Source organism: Xenopus laevis, chromosome 4L (assembly GCF_017654675.1).
Source record: "Xenopus laevis strain J_2021 chromosome 4L, Xenopus_laevis_v10.1, whole genome shotgun sequence".
In the NCBI taxonomy this organism is placed as follows: domain Eukaryota; kingdom Metazoa; phylum Chordata; class Amphibia; order Anura; family Pipidae; genus Xenopus; species Xenopus laevis.
The window spans coordinates 107,656,142-107,684,105 of NC_054377.1; the positions used below are offsets into that span (position 1 = coordinate 107,656,142).

Below are 27,964 nucleotides of genomic sequence, written 5' to 3' on the forward strand. Positions count from 1 at the left end.
GCACTCCTATTCCCTCCCCCAGTCCACTCCATGCATCTGCTTTTATCTAGGCCAGGTTTTTACAGCACCCAGGCCACTTGTAGCTGCATCTCCTCTCCTGTCCTGCTAATGAAAGAGCTGTGGGCAGTGTGTGTGCGCTGCTGCGGGCATGCCGTGCTATCAGTGCTCAGTGTGCTTGGACCAGGTATGTTCCCCAGATGACAGTCCTACCATGAAGTGACCTGGAAATACAGATAATACAGAATCACAATGGCATCTCCACGGCTGCCTTGGATTTTTGCTTTCTACTTTTCTGCACTGATGCTCATTCAAGTCAGAAGTGAGTCACAAGATTTCCTTTTTTGCACTTCCATATCCCATAAAACACTTGCTTGTCATTCTATGTCTTCCTATCATCAATCTTTTTCTGCCTGTACCACTATCCTCTGCTTAGAATAATGTATAAATGGATTTAACACCAATGTGTTTACATTGTATTTTAATAAAGAACTGGAATATTCCAAAATGTCCATGTTCGGGTCATACTGCAGAGATATTGGGTATTTGATTTACATTGATATACAGGGAATAAAGCCACATATATCTTTCACATAAAAGTTTCAGCACAGTGCATGAAACATATGAGATTTTTTAAGCCATTAGCCTAGATTATAAAACAGGGGATCCGAAAAATACTTTTTTAAAATGACTGGAGGCAAAAACTCCTAGCTCCAAAGCAGTAACATGCATGAGAGGTTAATGCAACTGCAGTATAACATACTAAGGGCTCTTACACACGGGCGGTTTATCCTGCGCTGCGCTTTCTTCCATTCAGCCGCAAGAGTAGACGCACTCAATTATTGTGAAGGGGGCTGTACTCACACAGACGCATTTCACCTGCGTTCGGCGCATACATGCGTCTGTGTGAGTACAGCCCCCTTCACAATAATTCAGTGCATCTACTCCTGCGCTCCCCTGCGGCTGAACGGAAGAAAGTGCAATGCAGGGGAGCGCAGGAAAAATTGCCCGTGTGTAAGAGCCCTTACTGCTGCAGCGAAGTTAGGATAACTGTCAGTTGAAATGCTGCAGGCTGCATTGAGAAAAGTTACATGGCTGCTAAGGTCTCATTGAATTGAAAATATATATTGCTCTACATCAAACATTACAGTTGACATATAATCCACACTTTTTATTCCCGTGATGTGTACAATTTGTAAATCACTGTGGATTATGTAGACACTATAAAAATAAATGATAATTACAGTGCTTTGTGAAAATAGCTAATTCTTAGCCCATGAACATTAATGTGTTCTGTGTTTTCGTTCTGCCAGCTGATTCTGTATATTCCCAGCACATGTAATGAAGTATGTATAACCCCTAAAACTAAAAAGGCCAGTTTATGAGAGAATTGAACATTTGCAATGAGCTAGGATATTTTTGTCTAGATCCCAGGCAAGGTTAGGGGTGGTTTACCTTTAAGTTAACTTTTAGTATGTTATAGAATGGCCAATAATATTACATTTAGCACCCTGTATGTATGATGATTTTAATTTTAATTAAATTAAATTAATATGTTTGTTATACCCAGAACACAGGTGGATGGCCAGATTACACTTTACAAGCACATCTCCATGCAGTTTCACTGCACTGATCAAACCATTAACAATCCATTGTACCATTACTGACCAATTTATTTGTAGAGCATCAGACAGTTCATTGCAGGTCCAGACATTGCTGTCTTTTTTCTGGTAGCTAACATGTTAAAACAGGACAAAGAAAAACGGAGAATCTTCTATAATCTGGGTCACCGGCTGCTACTCTTAGCAAATCTATAGGCTTACATACAGGCTTTAATGTGACAAGATTTGTAAACACCAAACATCTTGCACTGGTATAGTAACAAAGAGGGAGAGATGCCTTGTATGATTAGGCTGCAAGTAATTACTGCTGGAAAATTACTTAAAATGCTGTCTTAATACTGCCTGAATAGGCAAATTGTGTGGGTGTTTTACTTTCTGGAAATATGCTGTGCCTTTCTAGTCTCTTTGTCTCATCATCATCATCATCATCACTTGTACAAAATTAACCTGCAAGCTGTTATTAACTGGCACCTTGCACCCTGTGATTTGCTGAACTACATCTGCCATCCATTTAGCTAGTGTCTAGATGGATGAGGGTGATACATTTCTGTAACAACAACTGAAGTTATCTCTAGATAAGCTTCCTCAATGCTTTACTTTCAGTCGGTTGCACTCAAGAGAACTTCCAGCTGGAATTTTTTCTACAACAGATGAGAAGTCATATGTTTGTTTGGTTCTGGATATATATCTGGGTATAGATTTATCTGTGATAAGGTTTGTGTAACCACATGCTTATGTGTGACCAGGCTCACTAGAATGAAAAGGGAAAAAACAGTATTTTAGTTCCAGCATTTTAGATCATTTGAATTCTGAATGTTTTCTGGGTTGCAGTTGTACAGTAATGCTATGCAAGGGGGCTCCAGTCACTCCAGAATATCCTAGGCCCACACGAATAAAGTAAAAACTGTTTATTCCACTTCCAAAAACACACTTTTTCTTTACTTTTAAATTGGCTTCCAGTGCCAGATGCCCTGGAACTAATTAAACATTTGAATTATATTATAATTATAATGAAATAATATGTTAATGAAACTTTAAAATGTAACTTACTTTATGAATATAGTAAAACTCATTGGTAAGGCACTACTTCATGTATTATAATTTCTGCTCATTGGTTTTGCTTTGTTAAATTTAATTGAAGCAATTGATTTCTTCTGCTGTGTCAGTTCAGATTCTGCTTGTATTCCTCTCATTTCAAGAAGCACCTGCTGAGGTCAACAAATGAACAAAATGCTGACCGCTAATCCCCAAAACACTGCCGTACATCTCAGGGTGCATGAAAGTTCATTATCTGTGAAGCAAAAAAGCAGGATGAAAATCAGTTACATGGGGCACACTGATTTCCAATCCAATCACAGAATAGTGATTATCTTTAAGAACAAATAGTACAATTTACAAAGAGACCTTTTCCTTTGGATTCTGTACTCTGTATCAAATTAAGGGGGAACTATTGCAAACATAAAAATTTAATATAAGCTTCATCATACTGAAATAAGAAACTTTCTAAATACAATAAATTAACTATTCTGCATTGTTTCTGAAACAAGTTTATCTTCACTATCCCTCTCTCAGCATCTGTTCCTTTCATTCTCTCTTCATGCAGCAGTTGGGTGTCAGATCATTGACAGTTAGATCCAATAGGGGGGCTCATTTCCTAGCAGATGTATTAGAGCTCACTCAAATATATGATTCCAGTACAAACAAAATCTAACAAAATAACTGCCTTTTGCACAAATCCTGCAGGTAGAGAGACATGATTTTTCGTGATTTTAATAGTGTGAGTTCTACAACATCTTCTAGGCAAAAAGAGCCCCCTATAAGATATATTGGATCTAACTGTCAATGATTATCTGACACCCAACTTCTGCATGAAGAGAGAATGAAGAGAAACAGATGCTGAGAGAAACAGTACAGAATTTTTAATTGATTGGATTAAGAAAACATCTTATTTCAGAAGGGTGAAGTTTATATTAAATTTTCATTTTCGCGATAGTTCCACTTTAAGTAGGAGCCACTCTGTGGGCAGTTGGTAATGGCACAGATCTGCTGCTTGAAGAGTGCTTCAGAGTACCAAAATTGAGGTTTTGCCTAGTGACAGTAAGAGATTAGAAATGGTATATAGCTCATCCTAATGCAAGAATAGATTTACTGCTGATTTTCTTATCCTGTGGGTTAGGACCCAAAAATAGGGCACAGTGCTGCTTCACCATAATTCAAATTACTGCAGCAATATTTAATTCTAGCTTTAAAGGTGGTTCACCTTTAAGGTAACTTTTATTATGCTATAGAATGGCCAATTCTAAGCATCTTTTCAATTGGTTTTCATTATTTATTTTTTATAGTTTTATAGTTATTTGCCTTTTTCTTCTGACTCTTTGCAGCTTTCAAATTGGCGTTGCCCTTCTAAAAAAAAAAAATGCTCTGTAAGGCTACAAATGTATTGTTATTTTTTATTACTGATCCTTCTATTCAGCCCCTCTCCTATTCATATTCCAGTCTCTTATTCAAATCAATGCATGGTTGCTAGGGTAATTTGGACCCTAGTTACCAGATTGGTTAAGATGCAAATTGAACAGCTGCTGAATAAAAAGCTAAATAACTCAAAAACCACAAATAATAAAAAAATGAAAACCAATTGCAAATTGTCTCAGAACATCGCTCTCTACGTCATACTAAACTTTATCTCAAAGGTGAACAACCCCTTTAACAGACAATAGTATTTAAAGGGCGATATATAATTCATTCTTCATTGCAGTTTTACTGTTAAACTGCCCCCACACTTATTCTGGGCCCTGTCTTGAAACCTGGTTTGACCCTCGGTACTGATGAAACACACCCAAATTCACGGGTTGCAATGAGCCTCCTAACGTCTGTGCCACTAGCATTGTACTTAATACAAGAGATTATTAAAATGTCGATTGGAACCAAAAATGACTAGGTGCATAAACCAGGCAGTAATGTAACTAGCAGGGGGGCAGGCCTGGGACGTGCAGGCAGGCACCCCTCCGTACACAATTTTCCGTCTGGCTTCAGTGGTGCGCGAGCTGCCGGGGGCCCTGGTCCAATCGCACTCTCCTGCTCCGGTAGTTCCGCGACTGAATCCAGGGCTGTCCATCTGGAATCCCAAGTGCTGGACAAGGCCCTTTAAGAGATGCTGATGGTTCCCAGACTGCTGAAGGTTCCACTGATCTCTGACCTTTTCTATATTTTTCAATACAGACAACAATGCTCTAACAGCAATGCCTAAAGAAAACAGCAGTAATATAACTCATTCATGTTATATGGAGACAAAAACTGATATATTGGCTTTGGTCATACCTACATAAAATATACTGCAGACTAAACTGTGGCTAATATAGACTAGAAGCCCCCTGCAGTTTTTCATGATGCTGCCTCTGCAACAGCAAACCAGCAACTCTCATACACATTGACACTAAGGGGGTAATTTATCAAATCTCGAATTTTAGAGCTTTTTGAGGTTTTTTTTTTGCCTCAAATGAAATCACAACTCAATTTTTTTCTGATTTAAAACAACTTGAATGGTAAAAAATCAAATCAGTGAATTCGAGGTGAACAACCAGGAAACTCTAATTAATCAAGTTTTACGCAGGAAAAAACTAGAATCGATCGAGTTTTCAAGCAAAACCCACTAACAAAAACTCGAAAATAACGAAGGTTTAAAGATCTTTAAATGGTTCAAGGGACCTCTGCCATTGACTTCTACATGACCTCAGTTTTAAATGGTGTATTTTCGGATTCAAGCAATTTACAGGGTTGGGGGTATAATAAAAACTCTAAACATTTGTGCAAGTGGGTGCAAAGTAATAATGGAAGTCCATACATAAAATAGCCAGGTGAACAGGTATTTAAACAATCTGCAGAGAGAAGTGAAGCTGCAGGGATTTTCTGCAAGCAAAATTAAAAATCCCTCTAATTATTTGTAGGCTGTCTGTGCAGCAAAATTCGAGTTTGTTTAACCCCGAAAAATGTTTTTATTTTTAACCTGAAAATTCAAGTTTTGACTGTACCCATACCTCTAGAGAAAGAGGGATGGTGTTGTGAAGTTTGGCAATGCCTTGCTCAAAAACCTTATTGGCCTCTATTCAACGTTTAATTTCCCCCAGGGTGGGTATAGTATTAGACCTCCAGTGGGCTGCTATTAATATCTGAGTAGCTGAAGAATCTGGTTTATCAGGGTCTGTGTGGTTTTGCATACTCTGGAAAATGGTTTAGTCAGCAAGAAGGTGCCCGTCAGTTGGGGTAGGGGTTCGTACCTTGCTCAATAAGTCTGAAACCTCAGACTACAGGGAAGTTATTGCTGGACATGTCCAAAATATGTGTGGAAGGGTGCCGATTTCGTCACAGTTTCTCCAACATAGTGGAGATTGGTCAGGAGAAAGCGTATGGAGTTTGGCTGGGGTGTGATACCAGAACATGAGGATTATATATATATGTGTTCTTTTTGTCTTGAACATGTTGACATTCTCTTTGCATTTTGCCAAATAGCAGACTAATCTTGGTCCGATAATGGTTGGGTAAAGTGTGCATCCCATTTAATCATGTATTTGTACTTGAGGGTGGATCAGTGTGAGGTTAGACAGCAGTTGGTAGATTTTGGAGATTAGCCCTCTTTGTGGGAGTGCTCCTATATATATCTACTGTATGTATGATCACTCATCTCAGGTAATTAATTCATGTGATCATTATGCATAATATACATACAGTACATACATAAAGAGGGGCCATGGATGAATCTATTACAAGGTGCTTGCATAGGCAGCAGCAACAGTGTGCCCTAGGCTTATAAATAAAAAGGCTGTAATTGATGTGCCAAATGTGGCTACAAATGCCCTCTGAATTTTCTTCACAATAAAGCTGAAAAACAGAGGAAAAGTATTTTTATTGACAATGGCAGTGGATGCAAAACATTGCTGGTTAAAAAGGCTGACAATGTTAGAGATGGGTCTTTTCCTTTAATTTCTTCAGTGCACATACAGACAGAGATTTACTGGATTTAGTCTTTTGTTGGCTTGTTTATCTGTGAATAAGAGAAACAGGATTGGTACCCAACGATAAGACTGTCTGATGTTTAGCCTTTGTGTCTGGGGTTACTATGGCAATGCTTTTGATGAGTATCAACAGGTTTCTATGGAAACTAAATGGATGCTGTAGAAGCTTCAAGGCGATAGTGCCTTGAAACTGAAATAAAGCTATTTGGGTATATCTTTAATAGGAAGAATGGGAAATCTAGAGCTGTATTGCAGTGAACGAACAATGTATTCACAATATGCAAAATAACGAATCTGCTGAAAACTGTATGTGGCTTCAAACTATTTTAGTTGATATTTACAGTGCATGTAATGTGGAGGGAGCAGATCATTGGGAAACTGTGACTGTCTATATGTATCAGGTTGTACAGCCCTGTTGTGCGTTCCTGTCCCTGGCTCCTCTTTAGGGTATAAAGTCAAGACCAGAAGGAAAGGTGACTGAGAAACAGGCAGGACAGGTGCTTGGAATAAATATTAATACTTTTAAATGAACAATTCAGTGTAAAATAAAAAAAACTGGCTAAATAGATAGGCTGTGCAAAATAAAAAATGTTTCTAATATAGTTAGCCAAAAATGTGATGTATAAAGGCTGGATTTAAGACATTGTTGCAATGTTTATGGGCACCATTCTTGATCTAAAGGCCATTTTAAATGAAAAGCCTCCTCTAATAGATGTTCTTGCTCTTTGTCCATTTATTTATTTCTTACAGTGACTCAATGTGCTGATAATACAACTCAGTGTTCTTCTCGTCGCTGCAACAGAAACCTATCATGTTCTTCACCTGAGGACTGCATTGGTATCAAAGATCCTTGCCTCTCAAACCCATGTTCATGGCATGCCAAGTGCCAAGTTATCTCTTCCGTTGCACAGACCTATGTGTGCCAGTGTCCAGCAGGCTACACAGGAGAGAACTGTGATATTCATCTGAAAAGATGTCCCAGGAACCCATGTGGTAATGGAGGTGAATGCTATGTTGGTAAAGAAGGTCCAATTTGTGCTTGCACTGTAGGATACAAGGGAAAGTTCTGTGAGACACCAGAAGATGAGTGCCTTTGGAATCCCTGCCAAAATGGAGCCATGTGCAAGAAGCGAGGGGATGAATATGCTTGTTATTGTGTTCCTGGGTTCCAGGGGGCCCTGTGTGACATTGAGGTGGATGAATGTATCTCTCAGCCCTGCCACCACGGGGCCACATGTCTGAACCAGATTGGGCAGTACACCTGCATGTGCCCACCACAGTACACAGGTACTAATTCATTTGGAATAAACAATATATTTTCCATGTTTGTGTATCTCTTGAAACGCTCACTATCTTATTTTCAATATAATAAATGCACAAGCAAGGCTAGCCATACAGACACTGCTTTTAATAGCAAGTGCCTTTACAAATAACATTAAAACCGCTGATTTTAGAATCTGATGTCTACATAATACATGTTGTGATTTGAAACCTTAAAAAAAATCATCTAACACACAGAAATGAGGAGTTGTGGGGTAAAACTGCGAATGGGGATTAGGAGCTCTCTCAAGGTCTGAAATGGTTATAAAACTGGGATGTAAAATGTTATCTGGAGTAATGTGTATTTTACTTTATATCCAGGGTGAATCAGTGGTGATATAGTGTTATTTTTACGAGGCCATAAAGGGGTCTCCGGGGAGACCTTATACTGAGCTCTACAAAAGCAAAACAATACACATAAACTAAGACGAGCAGCTATATTTTGTAGTATGGGGACTCATAGCTTTTTATGTCTGCTCTTTATAGGCAATTGAAAAGTCAGTACAAGCAATAATGGAAGTTCATACATAAAATAGTCAGGTGCACATGTATTTAAACAATCTGCAGAGAGAAGTGAAGCTGCAAGGATTTCCTGCAAATAAAATTAAAAATCCTTTTAATTATTTGTAGGCTGTGCAAAAATCTGCTTTTGTGCAACGCTTGGGACAGTTTTTTTTATCAACAATGGGCACATTTGTATCCTACAGCAACCAGTCAGTGATTATCTGATTGCATCTGATTGCAGTGCAGGTCAGTGGTGCAAGTTATAGCTGTAGGTCTCACTCAATTGCTTCACATATAATCAGGAGGATAAGGAGATATTTCGATAGCATTTCCTTAGCTTCAGTACGTTACAGCAATATAGAAATGAACAAGTCAGAGACCTTGCAAAAAGACTTTCATTAATGATCACTAATTAAAAGAAACATTTGCAAAATGCTACATATTTCCTTTTAAAGGAAGACCCCCTAACCAAAGAAAAGGTGAACCTGGGCACCAAACCATATAGAAACATCTCTAATATACCAGTCAAAAAAAAGACTTAAAAAATGCAATTTTATAACCTTAGGAAAGTCCATGTATTCAGACAAACAAATATATACAGATACAGGTATGGAATCCCTTATCCAAAATCCAATTATCCAGCTCAAATTTATAGGAAGTCCATCTCCCACAAAGTCCATTTTAAGCAATAATTATAATTTTTAAAAATGGTTTACTTTTTGTCTGTAATAATAAAATAGTACCTTGTACTTGATGGTAACTAAGCTGCATGCATCTATATTGGTGGCAAAACAACTGGGTTTATTTAAAGGAGAAGGAAAGTAATTTATACTTGTGGGGTGCCAAAAGTTAGTCACCCCCAAGTGGTTGTATTTACTTACCGGACACTTGCTTGCTGGAAGAACCCCTGGCCGGTGCAGTTTGCTGATGATAGGAGAACCGGCCCGGAGTGTCAGGTAAGTAAATATTCTCACTTGGGTGTGTCTAACTTTTGGCACCCCCAAGCATAAAATCACTTTCCTACTCCTTTAATGTTTAAATGATTTTTAGCAGATTTAAGGGATGGTAATCCAAATTACAGAAATATACCTTATCCAGACAACCCAGGTCCCAAACATTCTAGATAACGGATCGCTTATACCTGTATATCTATATATAGACTTTATTAATAATAATACTATTTATAGTACCCCTTTATTTGCTTTGATACATTTTTTAATGTATTAAAGCAATCAAAATATACATTGTTTATGGCCCAATTTACAGGCATTTACACCTAAGCTTTTAGGCATTCAGTCCATCAATATACCCCCTACTTAAAAAGAATCAAAACTCTAAAATCTTTCTTAATAATTAAATTGAACAAAAGCCTTTTTATAAAAAATACTGGAAGCCATTAGCTCTGAGGAAAGACAATGAGCCAAAGAATCACATTAGAAAAGCAATTTTTTCTCTTTAGAAAAGTGAAGAGTGAAGAAAATCAATTATTACCAGGGAAGTATGTTGTGAATAAATTTCAGTATTAATGGGTATATAAGGCATTTTAATTTGCCATCTTTCTTTACAAGGCAGAGACTGTGAGCTGGAAGTTGATGAATGTGTATGGCAGCCATGCCTGAATGGGGCTACATGTCATTCTTTCATTGGTTCTTTCAATTGTACCTGTCCTCCTGGGTTTGAAGGTGACCTGTGTCAGTTCAATATTGATGAGTGTGCCAGCTTTCCGTGCCTTAATGGGGGACACTGCATCGATGGAGACAATGGGTGAGTCAAACAGCTTTTATTGTGTAACTTGCTTCAACCCTAATAAAACTCCTACAAGCCTGGTTATTGCATGCAACTTCTTTGTGCAACTCTGTTCCTCAGGTACACGTGTGAATGTAACATGGTGGGATTCAATGGGTTGCACTGTGAGATGCCAGTGTCGATGTGCGAGTCCAAGCCCTGTCACAATAATGCCACTTGCCTGGAAGTTTCTGCCAAGTTTACATGTCTTTGTTTGCCAGGTAATGTCTATTTTCTGCTGGTTATGGTATTTACTCATTAGGGTGCATTGCATTTGTTTAGCAAATGATTTCATGGCATGACTCTGTATTACTCTATTTATCTAATAATGGGCTTGATTCAATGTGATATGGTACATTTCGTTTGATAAGCACGCCTTTTTGTATGTCCGCTATGCAATTCATTGCGCATATATATTTCCATGACCTATGTTTTTGCTAGCTAAAGGCCCATTGAAAGTGCCAGTCACTCTTACTTTTTACAGTTCAATTCAACCCAAACCCACTTAGCGTTTTTTTTGTGTTATCTTCTGGTTTCCCTTACACCACCTTGAACTGGCAGAAATACTCTTTCTCCTATCGCTAAAGCCTTTTCTTCCTCTTTCTGTATTATATTTTAAAACATGCGCCTTATCACACAAGTGTTTTAAAGGCACTTACAACTACGCAATGTATATTTCATTAACAAAAGTACTTTCAAATTGTTTTCACTATTTATTCAAAATATATGACATATTTGCCTTATTTTTATCTATTTCAATTTCATTCATGTCAATATTTTTACATAAGTGTGTATATAACACTTGACTAGTACTACATCAACGTAAACGGCTATATCGCAGTTACACCAAATTAATGAATGAATTGAATCTGGCCCAATTTGCAATGGATATTCATCTAACCCAAACATTTTAAAAATATTAATCCCTAGAGTGCTGTACCCTACTGGCTGTATGCGGCACAGCACTTATAGTCATATGAAAATATTTGGGAACCTCTCTCAGCCTGCATGATTAATTTACTCCAGTTTCAACAAAAAAGATAACAATGGTATGTCTTTCATTTCCCAGGAACATCTGAGTACTGGGGTGTTTTCTGAACAAAGATTTTAAGTGAAGCAGTATTCAGTTGTATGAAATTATACGAAAACTAGATGTGCAAAAATGTGGGCTCCCTTGTAATTTTGCTCATTTGAATGCATGTAACTGCTCAATACTGATTACTGGCAACACCAAATTGGTTGGATTAGCTCGTTAAGCCTTGAACTTCATAGGCAGGTGTGTCCAATCATGAGAAAATGTATTTAAGGTGGCCAATTGCAAGTTGTGCTTCTGTTTGACTCTCCTCTGAAGAGTGACAGCATGGGATCCTCAAAGCAACTCTCAAAATATCTGAAAACAAAGATTGTTCATTATCATGGTTTATGGGAAGGCTACAAAAACTTATCTCAGAGATTTAAACTGTCAGTTTCAACTGTAAGGAATGTAATCAGGAAATGGAAGGCCACAGGCACAGTTGCAGGTCTGGCAGGCCAAGAAAAATATAGGAGCGGCATATGCAGAGGATTGTGAGAATGGTTACAGACAACCCAAAGATCACCTCCAAAGATCTGCAAGAACATCTTGCTGCAGACGGTGTATCTGTACATCGTTCCACAATCCGGCTCAATTTGCACAAAGAACATCTGTATGGCAGGGTGATGAGAAAGAAGCCCTTTCTGTACCACAAACAGGGTCGCTTGTTGTATGAAAAAGCTCATTAAGACAAGCCACAGTAATTTTGAAACAAAGTGCTTTGGACTGATGAGACAACATGTAGTTATTTGTTCATAACAAAAAGCGCTTTGCATGGTGGAAGAAGAACACCCCATTCCAAGAAAAACACCTGCTACCTACTGTCAAATTTGGTGGAGGTTCCATCATGCTGTGGGGCTGTGGGGCTAGTTCAGAGACTGGGGCCCTTGTTAAAGTCGAGGGTCCGATGAATTCAACCCAATATCAACAAATTCTTCAGGATAATGTTCAGGCAGCAGTCACAAAGTTGAAGTCACACAGGGGTTGGATATTCCAACAAGACAATGACCCTAAACACACTTTGAAATTTATGCAGAGGGAGAAGTACAATATTCTGGAATGGTTGTCATAGTCCCCCGACTTGAATATCATAGAAAATCTATGGGATGATTTGAAGCAGGCTGTCCATGCTTGGCAGTCATCAAATTTAACTGAACTGGAGAGATTTTGTATGGACGAATGGTTAAAAATACCACCATCCAGAATCCAGACACTCATCAAAGGCTATAGGAGGCGTCTAGAGGATGTTACATTTGCAAAAGGCTAAACTAAGTATTGATGTAATATCTCTGTTGGGGTGCCCAAATTTATGCACCTGTCTAATTTTGTTATGATGCATATTGCATATTTTCTGTTAATCCAATAAACTTTATGTCACTGCTGAAATACTACTGTTTCCATAAGGCATGTTATATATTAAAAGGAAGTTGCTATTTGAAAGATCAGCCAATGATAAACCAAACTCCAAAGAATTAAGAGGGGTTCCCAAACTTTTTCATATGACTGTACTACTGGCAGTTAATTCTATTTTCACACAGCAAAGTACATATCCTAGTTTAGAGAGCACTATAGTGCTGTTGCCATTCTATTGACTATCAAATAAACTATAGAAGCTGCTGTAGTTTAAATCAAATCCTAAGAAAATGACTACACGCCTGTAGACCACGAACTAGAGGATTACAGGTATTCTGTAGGACCAGGGTCAATGCATGATGCTACCGGGCCACAGATGTACTACAGATATAGGACCTGTTATCCAGAATATTCAGGGCCTGGGGTTTTCCAGATAACAGATCTTTCCTTAATTTGGATCTCCATACCTTAAGTCTACAAAAAAACATTTAAGCCTTAAATAAACTTAGTAGGATTGTTTAGCCTCCAATTAGGATTCATTATATCTTAGTTGGGATTAAGCTCGAGGTACTGTTTTATTATCACAGAGAAAAAGGTAATCGTTTTTTAAAAAAAATTAGTTATTTGATTAAAATGATGTCTTTGGGATGTAACATCTCGTAATTCTAAGCTTTCTGGATAACAGGTTTTCCCATACCTGCATTACTGTAACATTAATAACATGCATGGGGTTGGGACATAGTATGTAGGTCTTATAAGAAATATCTTTTATAGTTTTACAGTGAACAAATTTAACAATCAACTCACAACTTATTGGAATATTTCTCTGTGCATAACACTGTTATCTTGTTCCACAGGTTCCACAGGTTCTCTATGTGAGATAGATATTAGCGAGTGCAGCAGCCAGCCCTGTCTGTATGACTCCGAGTGTGTGGAGCTGGCTCAGCCGCTAATGGGAACCTACAATGAACATGCTGGATACATATGCAAATGTAGAGACGGATTAACCGGTATGTAAAATAATTACAAGTACTCATAGATGGAAGTTACAGACCCTAACAAGGTGACATTTATAACTTTTTAAAATTAATTTCATAAAAATGAATATTGCTAGCAACAAGGGATCGGTAGCTCACTACTTCTCAACGTGCTGCTTGACATCACATCTTTACTACACACTTGCTAGTTTTTACGATATTGAAAGCATCTGTAGGGGCTGGTGGTGGGATGTTTAAGCCTTTGTGTATTTGAAATGCCAGGGTCTAAGTTGCATCCCAGTCCTGACCTGGCTGAAAGATTAAACATTAATATTAAAATCCTGCCTTATTTTACAGGCTTACACCAAATCAGAGGCCAAGTACATTTTCTCGAGCCAATTAGTTCCCTGACACTTCAGCTGTCCTTTAGTAATGGGTGAATTCACGACGAATTACCATGATTAGCAAAAACGCAGCAAAAATTAGCTGATGCCAGTGCTGACAATTTCGCCAAAAAAGGACGCCGGCATCAAAAATGGACGTCAGCGTTTCGCGAATTTTTCGCCGTTTCTCGAATTTCACAGGAAATTCTCTAATTTTTCAGCGAAGCAAAACGCCCCAAATTCGCCAAGCACTACTGTCCTTCTGTGTTATGTCTAAAGGGAGATAGAGCGTGCATTAAATACCAATAACTTGTTGAAGGAAGCACATCCAGTATTGAACGGAACCCCTTTTCCTCTTGACTGCACCCTAGAAGTTCATAGAGAGCAAGGCATATATGGCAAATTGAGCAATACGCCTTAAGCCATACTGAAGTTACCGATTACATTAATATATATATATCTTACCCTGTTCATTAACATTTGGATATACATACAAATAAAGGATAAATGCTGCTATTAATTTAACCAGTAATTGGTGTTGAAATTGGTAATGATGGAGGATTCCAAATAATCAGTGTGGTGGCACCCAGTCTTGTTCCATAATTACCTTAATGTGTGGCAACATCTTCTATATTTGTTACTTAATTCAAAATCGTTCCATAGATAACTGGTGACAAGCTGTTCAGTGTAGCTCATCATAGTACCACAGTTAAACTAATATTGAGTTTGTAATTTATATTCAGATTTTCTGAACTCAAGGACAAAGGAAAAAAAAATATATAAAAAGGTAAAAAAAATACAAAATATTTACTGATTCACTGTGCACATTTTTTGTGCAGTATGATAAAAAAAGATTGATATTATTTATTAAAACAATAGACAGAATGCATTAACAATACAAGTCGAGGTTAAAAAGTATAATCAATCGAGGACACTCACAGCAAGGTTTAACCTGCAGGAACCTGACAGGGTGCTATTTGCCACCTCCCCCAAACAAAAGGTGGAACAATACCCAATAATATTACAGTCACTGTGAACATTGCAAACAAATAATGAAATCCACTCTTGTGGTATGCTTTTCAATAAGAAAATCCCAATTCTAATTTGTGAGTTTTGACCAAAAATCCAACTCGAAATTGCAATTCGAATTTGCAATTCGAACTTTAATAAATCTGCCCCATGGTGCCCAGAGGTTTTGGGGGGAAGAAGCTGCAAGTTGGCAAATGTAATTATTTGTTAGGAGTGCAGAGTGACTGTAAAAATATAATAAAAAAGTAAAAACTATTAAACCACATGATTGCAACCAGTGCATTTCTGTTCACTCAGTGCTCACCCCAAGTGACTTCATGTTGCAGTGTTACTTGATATATTGAAAAATGTTGGGTTAATAGGAGAATGAGGTGGTTTATACATAGATAAAAAAAAGTCTTGGCTGTATATTTGCCCTTTTGTAAGATCAGGTGTCAAAGAAAGTATGTAAGGGAAGTGGTACCAGGAAGCACAGATATACTGCTGTAAAAGTCTATTAGTGATGAATAAAGCCACTTTTGCAGCAGTATATCTGCACTTCCTGGTAGTGCCACTTCCCTTACATACTTTATGTAGTTTTTACATACACAATGTAGGTGTCTGGCGCTCATAGAAGCCAGGGATTGGACACAGCAGGACACACACATACACAACAGAGTTAGATGCATTCTTTAAATAGACATCACACCTGTGTACTACGAAACAAGGCAGTACTTAGTTATTATAACCCTAACAGGTTAAAAGAGCCACCAAATTTGCTTACATCCCTTACAAATGCTGTTATGAGTTTTGTTAAGAAAATGTCCCCTCCACTAATTAACCAGTACAGAAATAAAGGGCGTGTAAGAAAAATAATGAATAATAAGAGAAAATGTCACTCTAAAAACTTTAAAGTATACTTGAATTAGGGTCTTATTTATGAAGGATTGCACTGGGGAATACAGGAGATTTTATTTTCATGCACGCAGTAACTATTAAAGGGTGATGAATTTTCGAAGTAGCAAATTTCTGTGATGGGGATCAGTTTCAATTCCCATTGTCCCAGAGAGGAACAGATGCCAATAGTAATGACATAATTGCTGGCGTGTGTTCTAAAAATGGATTAAGGATGATATTTCTCTTCATGATTCTGCCTAAAGCAGCACAGGATTGCTGCCCTAAACAGACAGGTGCTATGCCAGTCATGCTGTGTAGTAACACGCTGGTATAGTTCTGTAAGCTTGACTTCACCACAATACTAGTGATGGACAAATCTGGGCGATTTGCTTCGCTGAAATTTACTGAAAAATTCGCAAAACGGTGAAAAATTCGCAAAACACATTGAAGTCAATGGGTGTCCAAATAATTTTGACGTGTGATTATTTTGATGCGAGCAACAATTTTTATACACGCAACTATTTTGTCCAAATGCATTAAAGTCAATGGCCGTCTGAATAATTTTGACATGCGACAATTTTTATGCACGCGACTATTCTAAAATTATTCAAAATTATTTTGTGTTGCAGCAGATATTTACCATCTATTTTTCCATGCCTGGCGAATTTATTCACCCATTACTACACAATACTTTTATACCAGGTTGTCATAAAGTCTATAGGATCTATGGTGTTTCTGCTCTTTTTGCAAATACCATCAAATCAGTAGAATAGCATGGAAAACTCAAGAAATGTGTTATATATGTGTTTTAATCTCTGTGTATAATGTGAGGAACAGCAAAGACTTGGTGCAGCCCTTTTCTTTTGCCCCTTGCATAAGATATAATGAGTATTAGGCTAATCTCCTCTTATTGGATTGAAGAGAGTCTATAGGAGGTGACATCTGCGCAAGAGAAAAATCTAGTGAATGGAGCTAGGTATCAGGATGAATAGGCAAATAGCTAATCATCTATGCACAAGATAGCTCTGAGGATGGTCTACCCGCTCATTTGGATGTATTTGACTTTATTTCTTGTACATAAAGGTAAGGAGACTGCTTAGTTGAGGATTCTTCTAAAAGCAATATGAGAATATACAACGTAGCGCCAAATCTAAACAAAGTTGATCAGGGGGAGAAATCTCAGAGGCATCATTGTGTTCTAGTTATCATCTAGCTAGGAGGTTTTATTTATAAATAACTCTCTGCATTACAGTTGTTTCTTTTTCACAGGAGTTCACTGTGAATCAGACATCAATGAGTGTGAGTCAAAGCCTTGTCAAAATGGAGGCGCCTGTGAGAATCTTCATGGCAGCTATACCTGTCACTGCAGGACACAAGCAGATGCAGCAGGGAATTATTATGGTGGGAGAAACTGCAAAGAGCTCCTTGTTGGCTGTGCCACTCCTAGATGCCATAATGGTGGCACTTGTATTCCACAGTTAAAAGAAGGAGAACACTCCCATCACTGTTTGTGCCCAGAAGGCTATGCAGGCCCAAGCTGCCGGGCACAGACCACTTTCTCTTTCAATGGCAAGTCTGTCCTTCCTGTAAATAAAAATAGTACAGAGGCCCAGGGGGGTCATTTCTTCAACATATCGCTGAGTTTCCAGACGGTGCAAGCTTCAGCTGTAATATTCCACATGGAAGCCCAGAATTCATCGATTAGACTATACCTGCAGAATAGTGCCATATATCTTGCCTCTGAAGTCCACAGTGAAATAAAGAGTCTGCTGCATTTGCCTGGCAATGTCAGTGATGGCCGATGGCATGCTGTGGGGGTATCCGGCACTGACAGGCTCACTCTCAGAATATTGGATGCCCAATGCACTACGAGATGTACTGAGAGCTCTGATCACATTCTAGGCGATCATTTAAGAGACTCTGTCTTCCAGAAAATACTGCTGGGTGGTGAACCGCCTTTAAGGACAGCAGAGGAGGATATTTATAATAATGCTGAGGAAATGCGGCCTTGGTTTGTGGGCTGCCTGCGGGATGTCAGAATAGATTCAGCCTTTGTTACAGATGAAAGTACAACAGTGGGTGACATTGATGTTGGATGCAAGAGGAGAAACCAGTGTGAGAGCCAGCCGTGTCAAAACAGAGGCCAGTGCATCAACCTATGGCTCGGCTACCACTGCGACTGCTTCAGGCCCTACAGGGGGCAGAACTGTTCTTCAGGTAGGGCTCCCACTTATATTTATATCCTGTGAAGCCGACATGGCTTAGCAGTTATTGCAGTAAACCTGTTTGGCATGCAGACCAAGGCAGATTATAAACACTAAAATAAAACCTATATTCTAGCAAAGCCAACTGTTCTTCTAATGTGTATTTATATACAACAAAGCCTTCATTTTACATCCCCTGATTTTATGTTTTCTTACATTTTACACTTTTTTTCATGGTCCCACCAATATCTAAATAATGCATTTTCCTGATTTTACAAATTGCCGGATCTTGCCCCGTTTTCTTTCTGGTCCCCTAAAAAACTTAAAGGGATGGTTCACCTTTAAGGTAGCTTTTAGTATGTTATAGAACGGCCAATTCTAAGAAATTTTTCAATTGGTTTTCATTATTTATTTTTTATAGTTATTTGCCTTTTTCTTCTGGCTCTTTGCAGCTTTCAAATGGGTGTCGCTGACCCCTTGTAAAAAAACAAATGCTCTGTAAGGCTACAAATGTATTGTTATTGTTACTTTGTTACCTATCAAACTATAGAACCTGTGAGGGACCTAATTTTTAGGGGATCTACCTAAACCCATCCTACCACTAAATGGGAACCAACTACACCCCAGTAAAACTAACCTATGGGCTGAACTCGGGTCATGCAGATCCTCCTCCAAGCCCTATGGCTCCCAATATCAGACAACAATATTAGAGATTTTGTGTTGCTAATTATTTCAGACAAGGTTTGACTGTATTGGTTTCTGTGCAGACATGCTGCAGGTATTTTTCATTGGTGTCTAATATTAAAAGGAATCAAAACTCAAATATAAAAAGAATGTAAACCTGCAGAGATGGCTCCTCTGTGCATTTTTACTATTTCTATTAATACATTAGTGCACATTCATTTCAGCCTGGGGCTGGTGAACAATAATGAGGTGGAAACAAGTCTTTATTTTTGTGAACTGAGACACCTGTGTCATATAGGAAAGAAAGTACATTTAATCACATGTTTCATTTGGCTGTTCTTGTTCTAAATGAGTTTCCTTTTCCCCCTGCAGAATATGAATCGGGTAGATTTGGGCACAGACATCTGACTTCCCATGCTGCTTTCCAAGTTAATATTGATCGGAGGGAAGAGATAACCATATCTGCATTCTTTAGAACCCGCCAGCCTTCAGGATTCTTGCTATCCCTGGGGAACAGCACTTACTCTGGCACCATCATCTCATTAGATGGAGGAAGGCTGACATTGAAGACAAGGAGAAATGTTCTCCTGAAGGGAAACAACACCATCAATGATGGGAATTTCCACCTGGTCTCTCTAAAGCTCACACAGACTAAAATGGAGATGTTTGTGTCATTGAAGTTGGTGGGACAGATAGACATGACTATGACTGAAGTCTACTCCACTAGTGTCCTGTACGTGGGAGGACTGGTGGATCCAAAAGAAACTGCAAAGCATGGAGGTTACTTTAAGGGCTGTGTTCAAGATCTGAGGATTGCAGAGAAACACCTGGAGTTCTTTTCCAGTTCAGAATCATCTTCTGTTGAGGATATTACAGTCAGCAATGTGACTCGGGGATGTGAGAGTGACAGTCAGTGTAATGTAAGGAGCCCACACTAAAGTGGACTAAGAAAGAGCATTACAAAGGAAAGTTTAGATTAAGTTGGGGTAGAGGATAGGGAGATAGGGTCAGGGCAAGGGGTAAAGTTATTGTATAGAGAGGGAGTGAAGAGATGGGGGAGTACTGTATATTGGTGTAAAGGGGAAGTCATAGGTAGGGAGGACAAGATGGAGAGCACTCAGTGATATACCTGTGTTCTCCTTCAGCCCAGCACATGCCACAATGGAGGTGTTTGTTATCCTGTCTGGGATGACTTTGTCTGCAGCTGTCCCCCGAACACTACAGGAAAAGCTTGTGAGGACCTTAAGTGGTGCCAACTGACCCAGTGCCCCCCAGGATCTATGTGTCAGACGGTGCCCAGTGGGTATGAATGTAAGTACCAGACTATGAATTCATACAGTGAATTGTAAAACCAAACTTATTCTCCAGAAAGCATTCCACTTGATTTCACTTTACATAAAGAGACATTGGGCAAAGATAAGGTATAATGAACTTTAACAAAGTAGCACCATCTTGTGGTCGTTTCTAGATAGTGCCATTATCTAGAGTGTTAATGGCTTTTCATGTAGAAATGTACATACAGAGGGTCCCACGGGAAACTAACATACATTATTGACTGTTTCAGTAAAAATAAACAGGAAAATAAATTTTTTGGTGAAATTTCTGTGCAAGGTTAAACATTCTAATCTGTTTCATCAGGTACAGCCAGTGTTGTTTTCAATGGTACCAGCCATGGAGTCATGTATAGGAGCAATAGTCAAATAAGAAGAGATCTCACCAACGTGACCCTGCAATTCCGCACCCAAGCGTCAGAATCAATTCTCCTGTATGCAGAACAAGGGCCAGACATTGTCACCGTTGCTGTTCAGAGGTCTCGTCTGCTTTTCCATCTGCAGAGTGGCAATAGCATTGATGCTGTGAGCCTGTATGGTGCAGAGATGGTGAATGACAGTCAGTGGCATAGTGTCACATTGTCAGCGACAACCCCTCAATCTCAGTCCTCACGTTGGCAAATGGAAGTGGATGGAAAGACGGACAAAATCAGTTTATTTCCCACTGGAAACTTGAACTTTCTTCGTGAGGGGACAGATATTTATTTAGGAATAAATGGTAAAGATGGGAATCTGCACTTCATTGGGTGCCTGGGTACGGTGCAGATTGGAGGAATATACCTGCCATATTTCGGAGATGAAGACTACCAAGCGACTAGGCCACAGAAAGAGCAGTTTGTTAAGGTCTCGCCAGTGAGTGTTGGCATTGATTGCCTGAGCTTAGAATCCTGTGCTTCCCAACATTGCACGCATGGAGACAAGTGTCGTGGGGGTTTTACCCACCCCATATGTACATGTCCATCTGGAAGAACTGGACCCTTGTGTGAAACATATATCCATAAATGTCACTCCAGCCCTTGTCTGCATGGGATCTGCACTGATACTATTACGGGGTACTCTTGTGAATGTCACGTTGGCTATTCTGGGGTGAACTGTGATATTCACAACTGCCAGGATCACCGGTGTGCAAGAGGTGCCACCTGCATTGCTCAAGCAAATGGATACTCCTGCCTGTGCCCAGCTAATGTCACTGGATCATTGTGCAGGTGAGGAGAAAGAAATATGTCTAGTGCTTCTAGTGTGCGTTATATCCATCTCCTGCTGATACTGATAGCACTGTGTCTGTCTCATCTGCTGGGCTGAAAGCCTTCTACATCTGTCTGTATTAACCCAACTGTTCCCTCATTCTTATTGTCCTTCACAGTGTGTCCTCACCATCCGAAGCCTCATCTCTCAACTCAGTAAGAATGTATGTATCCTCTTCTACTACCATAACTTTAGTGCTGCCCCCATCTGTGAATAACCACACTACAGGGGCACTTCCCCTAACACTTCCCCTTTACACCTTTATTAATTTGAGCAGATCACACTGGTCGTATAGTGAAAGTACACCCTATTGTAAAATATATGAATATATTAAGTCACCAAGGAATTCTATGACCATATAAAGGCACAAAGCCAAGGTCTGAGTGCTTTTTACAGGTTTTGGACTTGTATCTTTATATTTTACAACAGGGGGTTCATTATTTATTATGATACACAAGTTTGACTAAGTCATGTGACAGAAATTACACTAAGCACTAATTATAATGCCATTCTAAGAACTGTAAGCATTTAAAGGATATTCCTGGCTCATGTGTAATATATAGTGAATAATGTATCCCCTATTGTAAAAATTATAAAGCTATTAAAAGTCATCGAGGAGTGCCAATAATATATAACGGTCATGGAACTAAGAGGTTTCATGTACTGTCCTTATATATTACAATAGGGGGGTACATGATTTATTATTGTACACAATTTTCAATGAGTCATGTGACAGAAATGACATCACTAATCACCAATCATAATGACATCACTAAGTGTATTTAGCATTTACAGGATATTCATGGCTTTTGTGCATTATATTAATATAAATAAATAAAAATAAGTTAAAAATATAAATTAAATACCATGTTACTACTATTTCTATACTTCAGGCCTACTTCAGGGGAAAACAATTTATCTCTGGTGTCACAGACAGGACAATGTACCTGCCAGACAGAGCAGCATACAGAGTAAAGCCCTTAAAACGGAGGATGTAAAATCCTAGACTACACTGCAAAGCAGAAAGCTTATTCTGCACGGAGAGGTGTGAATTAATACATTTGTCACACACTGGCCACTGGTAGGCACTATACATTCAGTAGAGTCAAAGGGTAAGATTACTTCACAAGAGCAATGATAGACACTTCTTCTGATGTGGAAAAAATACAAATTTACATATAACTAAGGCTCCATTAAAACCATTAAAAAAAAATTGTAAATGTTCCATTAGTATTTAGTCCTTTAGTTTAGATTGCTGAGTAGAAAAAACAATGTTTGTTAATGTGCGGTTTTGAACTGATAAGCATGTCTCTGCTTTTATAGAGTAGCTCGCCTGTGTGCTATGTTAATGTGCTCTGTATCCACTAGATATTGATACATACTAATATAAGGATTTCCCTTTTTTCTGTACATGCTTTCTTCCATTTGCCATTATCTGTATTTATGTGTCTGTGTCCTGCTGTCCTGAAGGCCACTTAAGGTGACCACACACAGGGAGAGCCACTCGTTTATCAATGTCGCCAAACAAGCTGATTTCTCCCCGATATGCCCACATTGAGGTGGGCGATATAGGGCGGATCCAATTGTGGGCCCTAGGGCCCAACAATGGGGTCAGAATGGTGGCAATTCGGGTGGTCAGATTGCGGGACTGCATCAATGAATAGATACGGCCGCGATTCAACAACGGAGAAGCCCGTCAGAGGGCCCCGCACACGGGCCAATAAGCTGCTGACTCGGTCTGTCGGCAGCTTTTATAAGCCTGTGTATGGGGGCTTTAACAGTCTATGTTTAAAGCAATTTATATCAGTCAGATATTTTTTAAAAAAATGCATTTTATATAGATTTTATAAAGATCTGACTGGGCCAGCGGGACACTGGGAAAAAAAACAAGTGGGTCCTGCTGGCTTAGAACTGTTCCTCCACCTGCCGAAACTTCCTGCACTCCCTGACCTCCCTGTGGGGGTGGATCATCAGCCTGCTGCTATTGGTCCTATGATGGACCAATAGGTGTTTGCAGCTGGTGCTATTGAGCCTATGGAGTTGGTGGATGGGGGTCTGGGGCCCGGGGGAGATGTGTGAGGCTGGTGCAATTGGACCCATGAAGTTGGTGGAGGGGGGTTTGAGTGCCTGGGGGAGGTGTGTGTGGGCCCCTGTTCTGGCAGCCCCAGTTGGTTTGGGCACACCTCCCCCAACACTGGCTGTTGTATGTATGTATGTATGTATGTATGTATGTATGTGAGTACAAGGCACTCCCTACATTTGAATGAAATAGGATAAATTGCCTCATTAAATCACTGCGCTCTATATCTACATGTGAATAATGTGCAAGTCGTGGAACATGTAGGGGGCAGAAGGGGGGAACCTACAAACCCCCCCCCCTATTTGCCCCTTAGGAGTTTCATTTCGTCTTTTGGGCCACTGTAATGATCATCCTTTCTATAGCATTACACATGAAAGAAGAGAGTATTCGTGATTCTTATTCAAGTATAGCACAACATGACTTATTTAAAAAGTTAAGTTAAAAAGATGCTTACAATTAGCCATTCTAGAACATACTAAAAGTTAACGTCAAGGCGAAACACCCGATATTCAGAAAGCTCTGAATTAGAGTCTATTTTAGGCAAATTTTAAGCAAATGTATTATTATTATTATTTTTCTCTGTGATAATAAAACAGCACTTTGTAAAAATCCATACTGCTGGTAAAACCATCCTATTCGGTATATCTAATGTTTTTTAGTTGACAAGATAGGATGATAAAAATCACAAAAAAATCTCGAAGCATTCTGGATAATAGGTCCCACGCCTGTAGATTGAAATAAATTTATATCAATGCTTTATTATTTGTCTTCACACTTTATTCCCTTTACCACATGGTGTTGGAAGAGCTGGGTATGTTTCTGATGTCGCTGAGCACATCTCTTCTCTCCCTGTCCCGTCAGATACAACAGGTTGCCGTCGACCTTTTGTGGGGATGGAAAAAAAAATATCACTTGTTATAACCGCAGTAATTGCACAGAAGAACGTGGGAAGCTGAGGTGCACTTGCTTGCCGGGATTTGTGGGTGAGAGGTAAGTTAGCAAGTACTGATCACGGGTAGACCTTGCTTAAATGGTGGGGGAACCGGCTGACTGTTCTGTGTCTGCCTGTGAGGATTCAGCTTCAGAGGCTGCATGGAATATGCACACTATGTACAATCAATATTCTCTATCAGCTTATTTAGAATAGGATTCTATGTTCTCTTCCTTTGATGGAGGAGACTTGCCAGTGATATTATGTATTATTGTGATATAAAGGGATTTATAACATAGGAGACTTGCTTGATCTTAATCCCTGCATTGGTATTCTAGGTGTGAAATTGATGTTGATGAGTGTGAGTCCAACCCCTGCCTAAATGGTGGCCTCTGCCAGAACCTGCCCAATCGCTTCCATTGTATCTGCGACCTGAACTTTGCTGGGGAACATTGTGAGATAGACGTAAGCGACTTGTCCATCCACGTGTCCATGCTGCTCTGGCAGAACCTCTTCCAGCTATTGTCCTACCTAGTCCTGCGCATGGACGATGAGCCTGCAGTGGAATGGGGAGAGCAAGACTATGAGGAATAATGACAGTGTTAAGATTATCATTAACACACTCAGCCCCTCTCCCTTAATACCACAGAACATTTCTATTTGTGTAAATACTGAATGTATATTCTGTATATAGACTGTACGTGTTTAGTATAGATACTCGGACACAGTGACCCTCACATATACAGTATAAATATATGAATAAAGAGATCTATACATAAACATCTAGATCTATGAGTGTCCAGCTGTCAGCCTGTGGTTTTGATTTGGGTGTTAAAGGGATCCTGTCATCAGAAAACATGTTTTTTTTCAAAACGCATCAGTTAATAGTGCTACTCCAGCAGAATTCTGCACTGAAATCCATTTTGTCAATTTCCCAGCTGCCCCTGGTCATGTGAGACATGGGTTTTTATTATTGAGTGCTGTTCTTAGATCTACCAGGCAGCTGTTATCTTGTGTTAGGGAGCTGTTATCTGGTTACCTTCCCATTGTTCTTTTGTTTGGCTGCTGGGGGGAAAAAGGGAGGGGGGTGAAGTTTATCAGAGCACAAGTCACATGACTTGGGGCAGCTGGGAAATTGACAATATGTCTAGCCCCATGTCAGATTTCAAAATTGAATATAAAAAAATCTGTTTGCTCTTTTGAGAAATGGATTTCAGTGCAGAATTCTGCTGGAGCAGCACTATTACCTGATTCATTTTGGAAAAATGTTTTTTTGCCATGACAGTATCCCTTTAAGAATAGGTGGCCACAATGTATACAAAAGTCAAATAACCATACCAACCTTGACCTACACCACTCTTTGTACAATGATAGTGACAATGCTACTTGTATATATTATTGGCCTCATACTCTGTACATTTATACTGACTTGTTCCTGACATGTCTAGTGTAGGTTTTCCTCGAGCAGTGATCTACAACTAACGTCCCAGCTGTAGTGCCTGTAATTCAGCAGTTGCAGAACCACAGTCCCAGGAACACTCAGTATCACTGAATAGCTTTCATATATAAAGGGGAACAGACTGAACATAGATTCAGCAAAATCGATTACTATTATTTTTCCATTGTTAGTTGCATTTCTGGATTTCCAAGGGACATTGTTCATCCTGCGCTGTTGTCATGTGTCTTTATTGTGCAATCTCTTTTCTCATTAAAATACATTTTCAAAGGTTTCTGTTTCATTGTTTATTACAGTATCACTTTTCTTTTCCTGTCATTTTCATCATAATCTGTGTTGTGAGTCCAGTCTGCTACTGCTCCATCCTCTTGCTTTCCTGTGTGTGTGTGTGTGGCACAGAGCATGGACATATTCATAACCAACATATTCATGGACAAGAGTAAGGTCAAGAGACATGTTAGGGTGCCATGACAGCAGTATCTATGACAATGACAGAAGAGGCAATGGTGAGATGTTAGGGTGCCATGACAGCATGATCGAGGCCAAGAAATATGTAGGGTTCCATTATAGTAAGATGGACAACCAGCAAACATGTTAGGGTGTCATAACAGTATGATGGAGAACAAGTAAAGATTTGAGGGCTCCATGACAGTATGACAAAGGCCGATAAAGATGTTAGGGTGCCATGACAGCAAGATCAAGGACAAGGAAAATTGTAGAGTGCCATAGCAAGATCCAAGACAAGGAAAGATGTTAGGGTGCCTTAACAGCAATATCAAGGCCAAGAAAGTAGAGTGATAGTAGAATGATATGACAGACAGATTGAGGACAAGGAAAGATGTTTGGGTGCCATGACAGTATGATGGAAGACAAGGAAAGATGTACCATGACTGCAAGATGGAGGATAAAGAAGTAGAGGGAGGAACAGACAATTACTGTTATTTGAGCAAAATGAATTACCCTTAATATGCACTTTGTTGCGAATATCGATTCAAATTATATTCTGACAACACAAACAGCTTCAGAAAACAACAATTTTTTATTATCATTTTATTAATGAATTCAGTTATTTATATTTGTGTTTGCTTAAACATGTTTTAGTTTAAGCAAATGTCAGGCAGTTAGTCGCTACAGTCATCTTCAGTGAGACTGAGGTTCCTTTGGGGAACACTGTAATACGCAGGAAACAATACATTAGTCGTGAAGAAAGTGGTAAATACACTTAAAATGATTGCAGTATAAATTTGAGTAATATAAAACGATAACAATACAAAGGGAATATCCAAAGGGATTCCCAGCATTTTAATGTTTTCTGAGGTATTACCATTTCCCTGACTGGAAGAAATATTTTCACAATCAACAAATTGACACATTAATTTGATTATGTACTGCTGGGATGAAAGTCTCAATGTGTTTGCTTTGAGTAATCAGTCTCTGTTCTGTGCTATGGGGTGTTAGAGCTCAGTGGCAGCAGTACTAAACTCTAACACCCTACAAATTATTAAGATTTGATAATTAACAAGCATGGCATTAAAGTTTAGGCAAATGAGAAGAATAAACCACAGGGGTGCTGTATAGAGAACAATCACCAATAGAAACATTGAGTTTGAGTGCCAAGCACCAAGCCTACAGCCAGGGTGAGTGGATTGCCATTGACAAAACTCAGTCAACCAAGGTTGCAGAATCATTGGTCTGAAGACCAAATGGTCCAAATCTGGGCATACATGGCAAGCTTAAATTGATCTTAACGAACAGCAAACATCTCAGATACAGAAGTAAAACACATTATGTTAATATTTATGTTATAATAATATTTATGTTATAATTGGCTCAGTGGATATAATATCATTAATTTATTTCTAATTAGTCTATTTCATATTTTTTCCCCAGCTTTCAGATTTCTTCCCTCCTGGCATATTCACCGCTGTGGCCTCTGTGGTGTTGGCGCTGTTCTTTATTGTCTGCGCGGGACTTTGCATCTTTATTGCAGTTTCAGGCATGAGATCCAGCCAAGGAGCCTATAGCCCCAGCCGCCAGGAGAAGGAAGGCTCTCGGGTGGAGATGTGGAACATCGTTCAGCCTCCTCCATTAGAAAGACTCATCTGA

The 27,964-nt window shown here is 39.1% G+C and overlaps 1 protein-coding gene across 2 annotated transcripts; it reads left to right on the forward strand.

Annotated features, from left to right (window-relative positions):
• The first annotated feature begins 91 nt into the window (after positions 1–91).
• crb1.L (crumbs 1, cell polarity complex component L homeolog) lies at positions 92–27,964 on the forward strand. 2 transcript variants are annotated; one of them, XM_041590588.1, is made up of 13 exons: positions 92–319; positions 7,379–7,915; positions 10,021–10,216; positions 10,319–10,458; positions 13,520–13,672; positions 17,197–18,144; positions 19,188–19,735; positions 19,961–20,126; positions 20,454–21,351; positions 21,510–21,554; positions 24,333–24,461; positions 24,741–24,867; positions 27,749–27,964. In XM_041590588.1, exons 1-13 carry the CDS (start codon positions 250–252, stop codon positions 27,962–27,964), a joined length of 4,173 nt encoding a protein of 1,390 aa, XP_041446522.1. In that variant the 5' UTR covers positions 92–249. The 2 variants fall into 2 exon arrangements, with proteins under 2 accessions (XP_041446522.1, XP_041446523.1); XM_041590589.1 differs by lacking the exon at positions 21,510–21,554.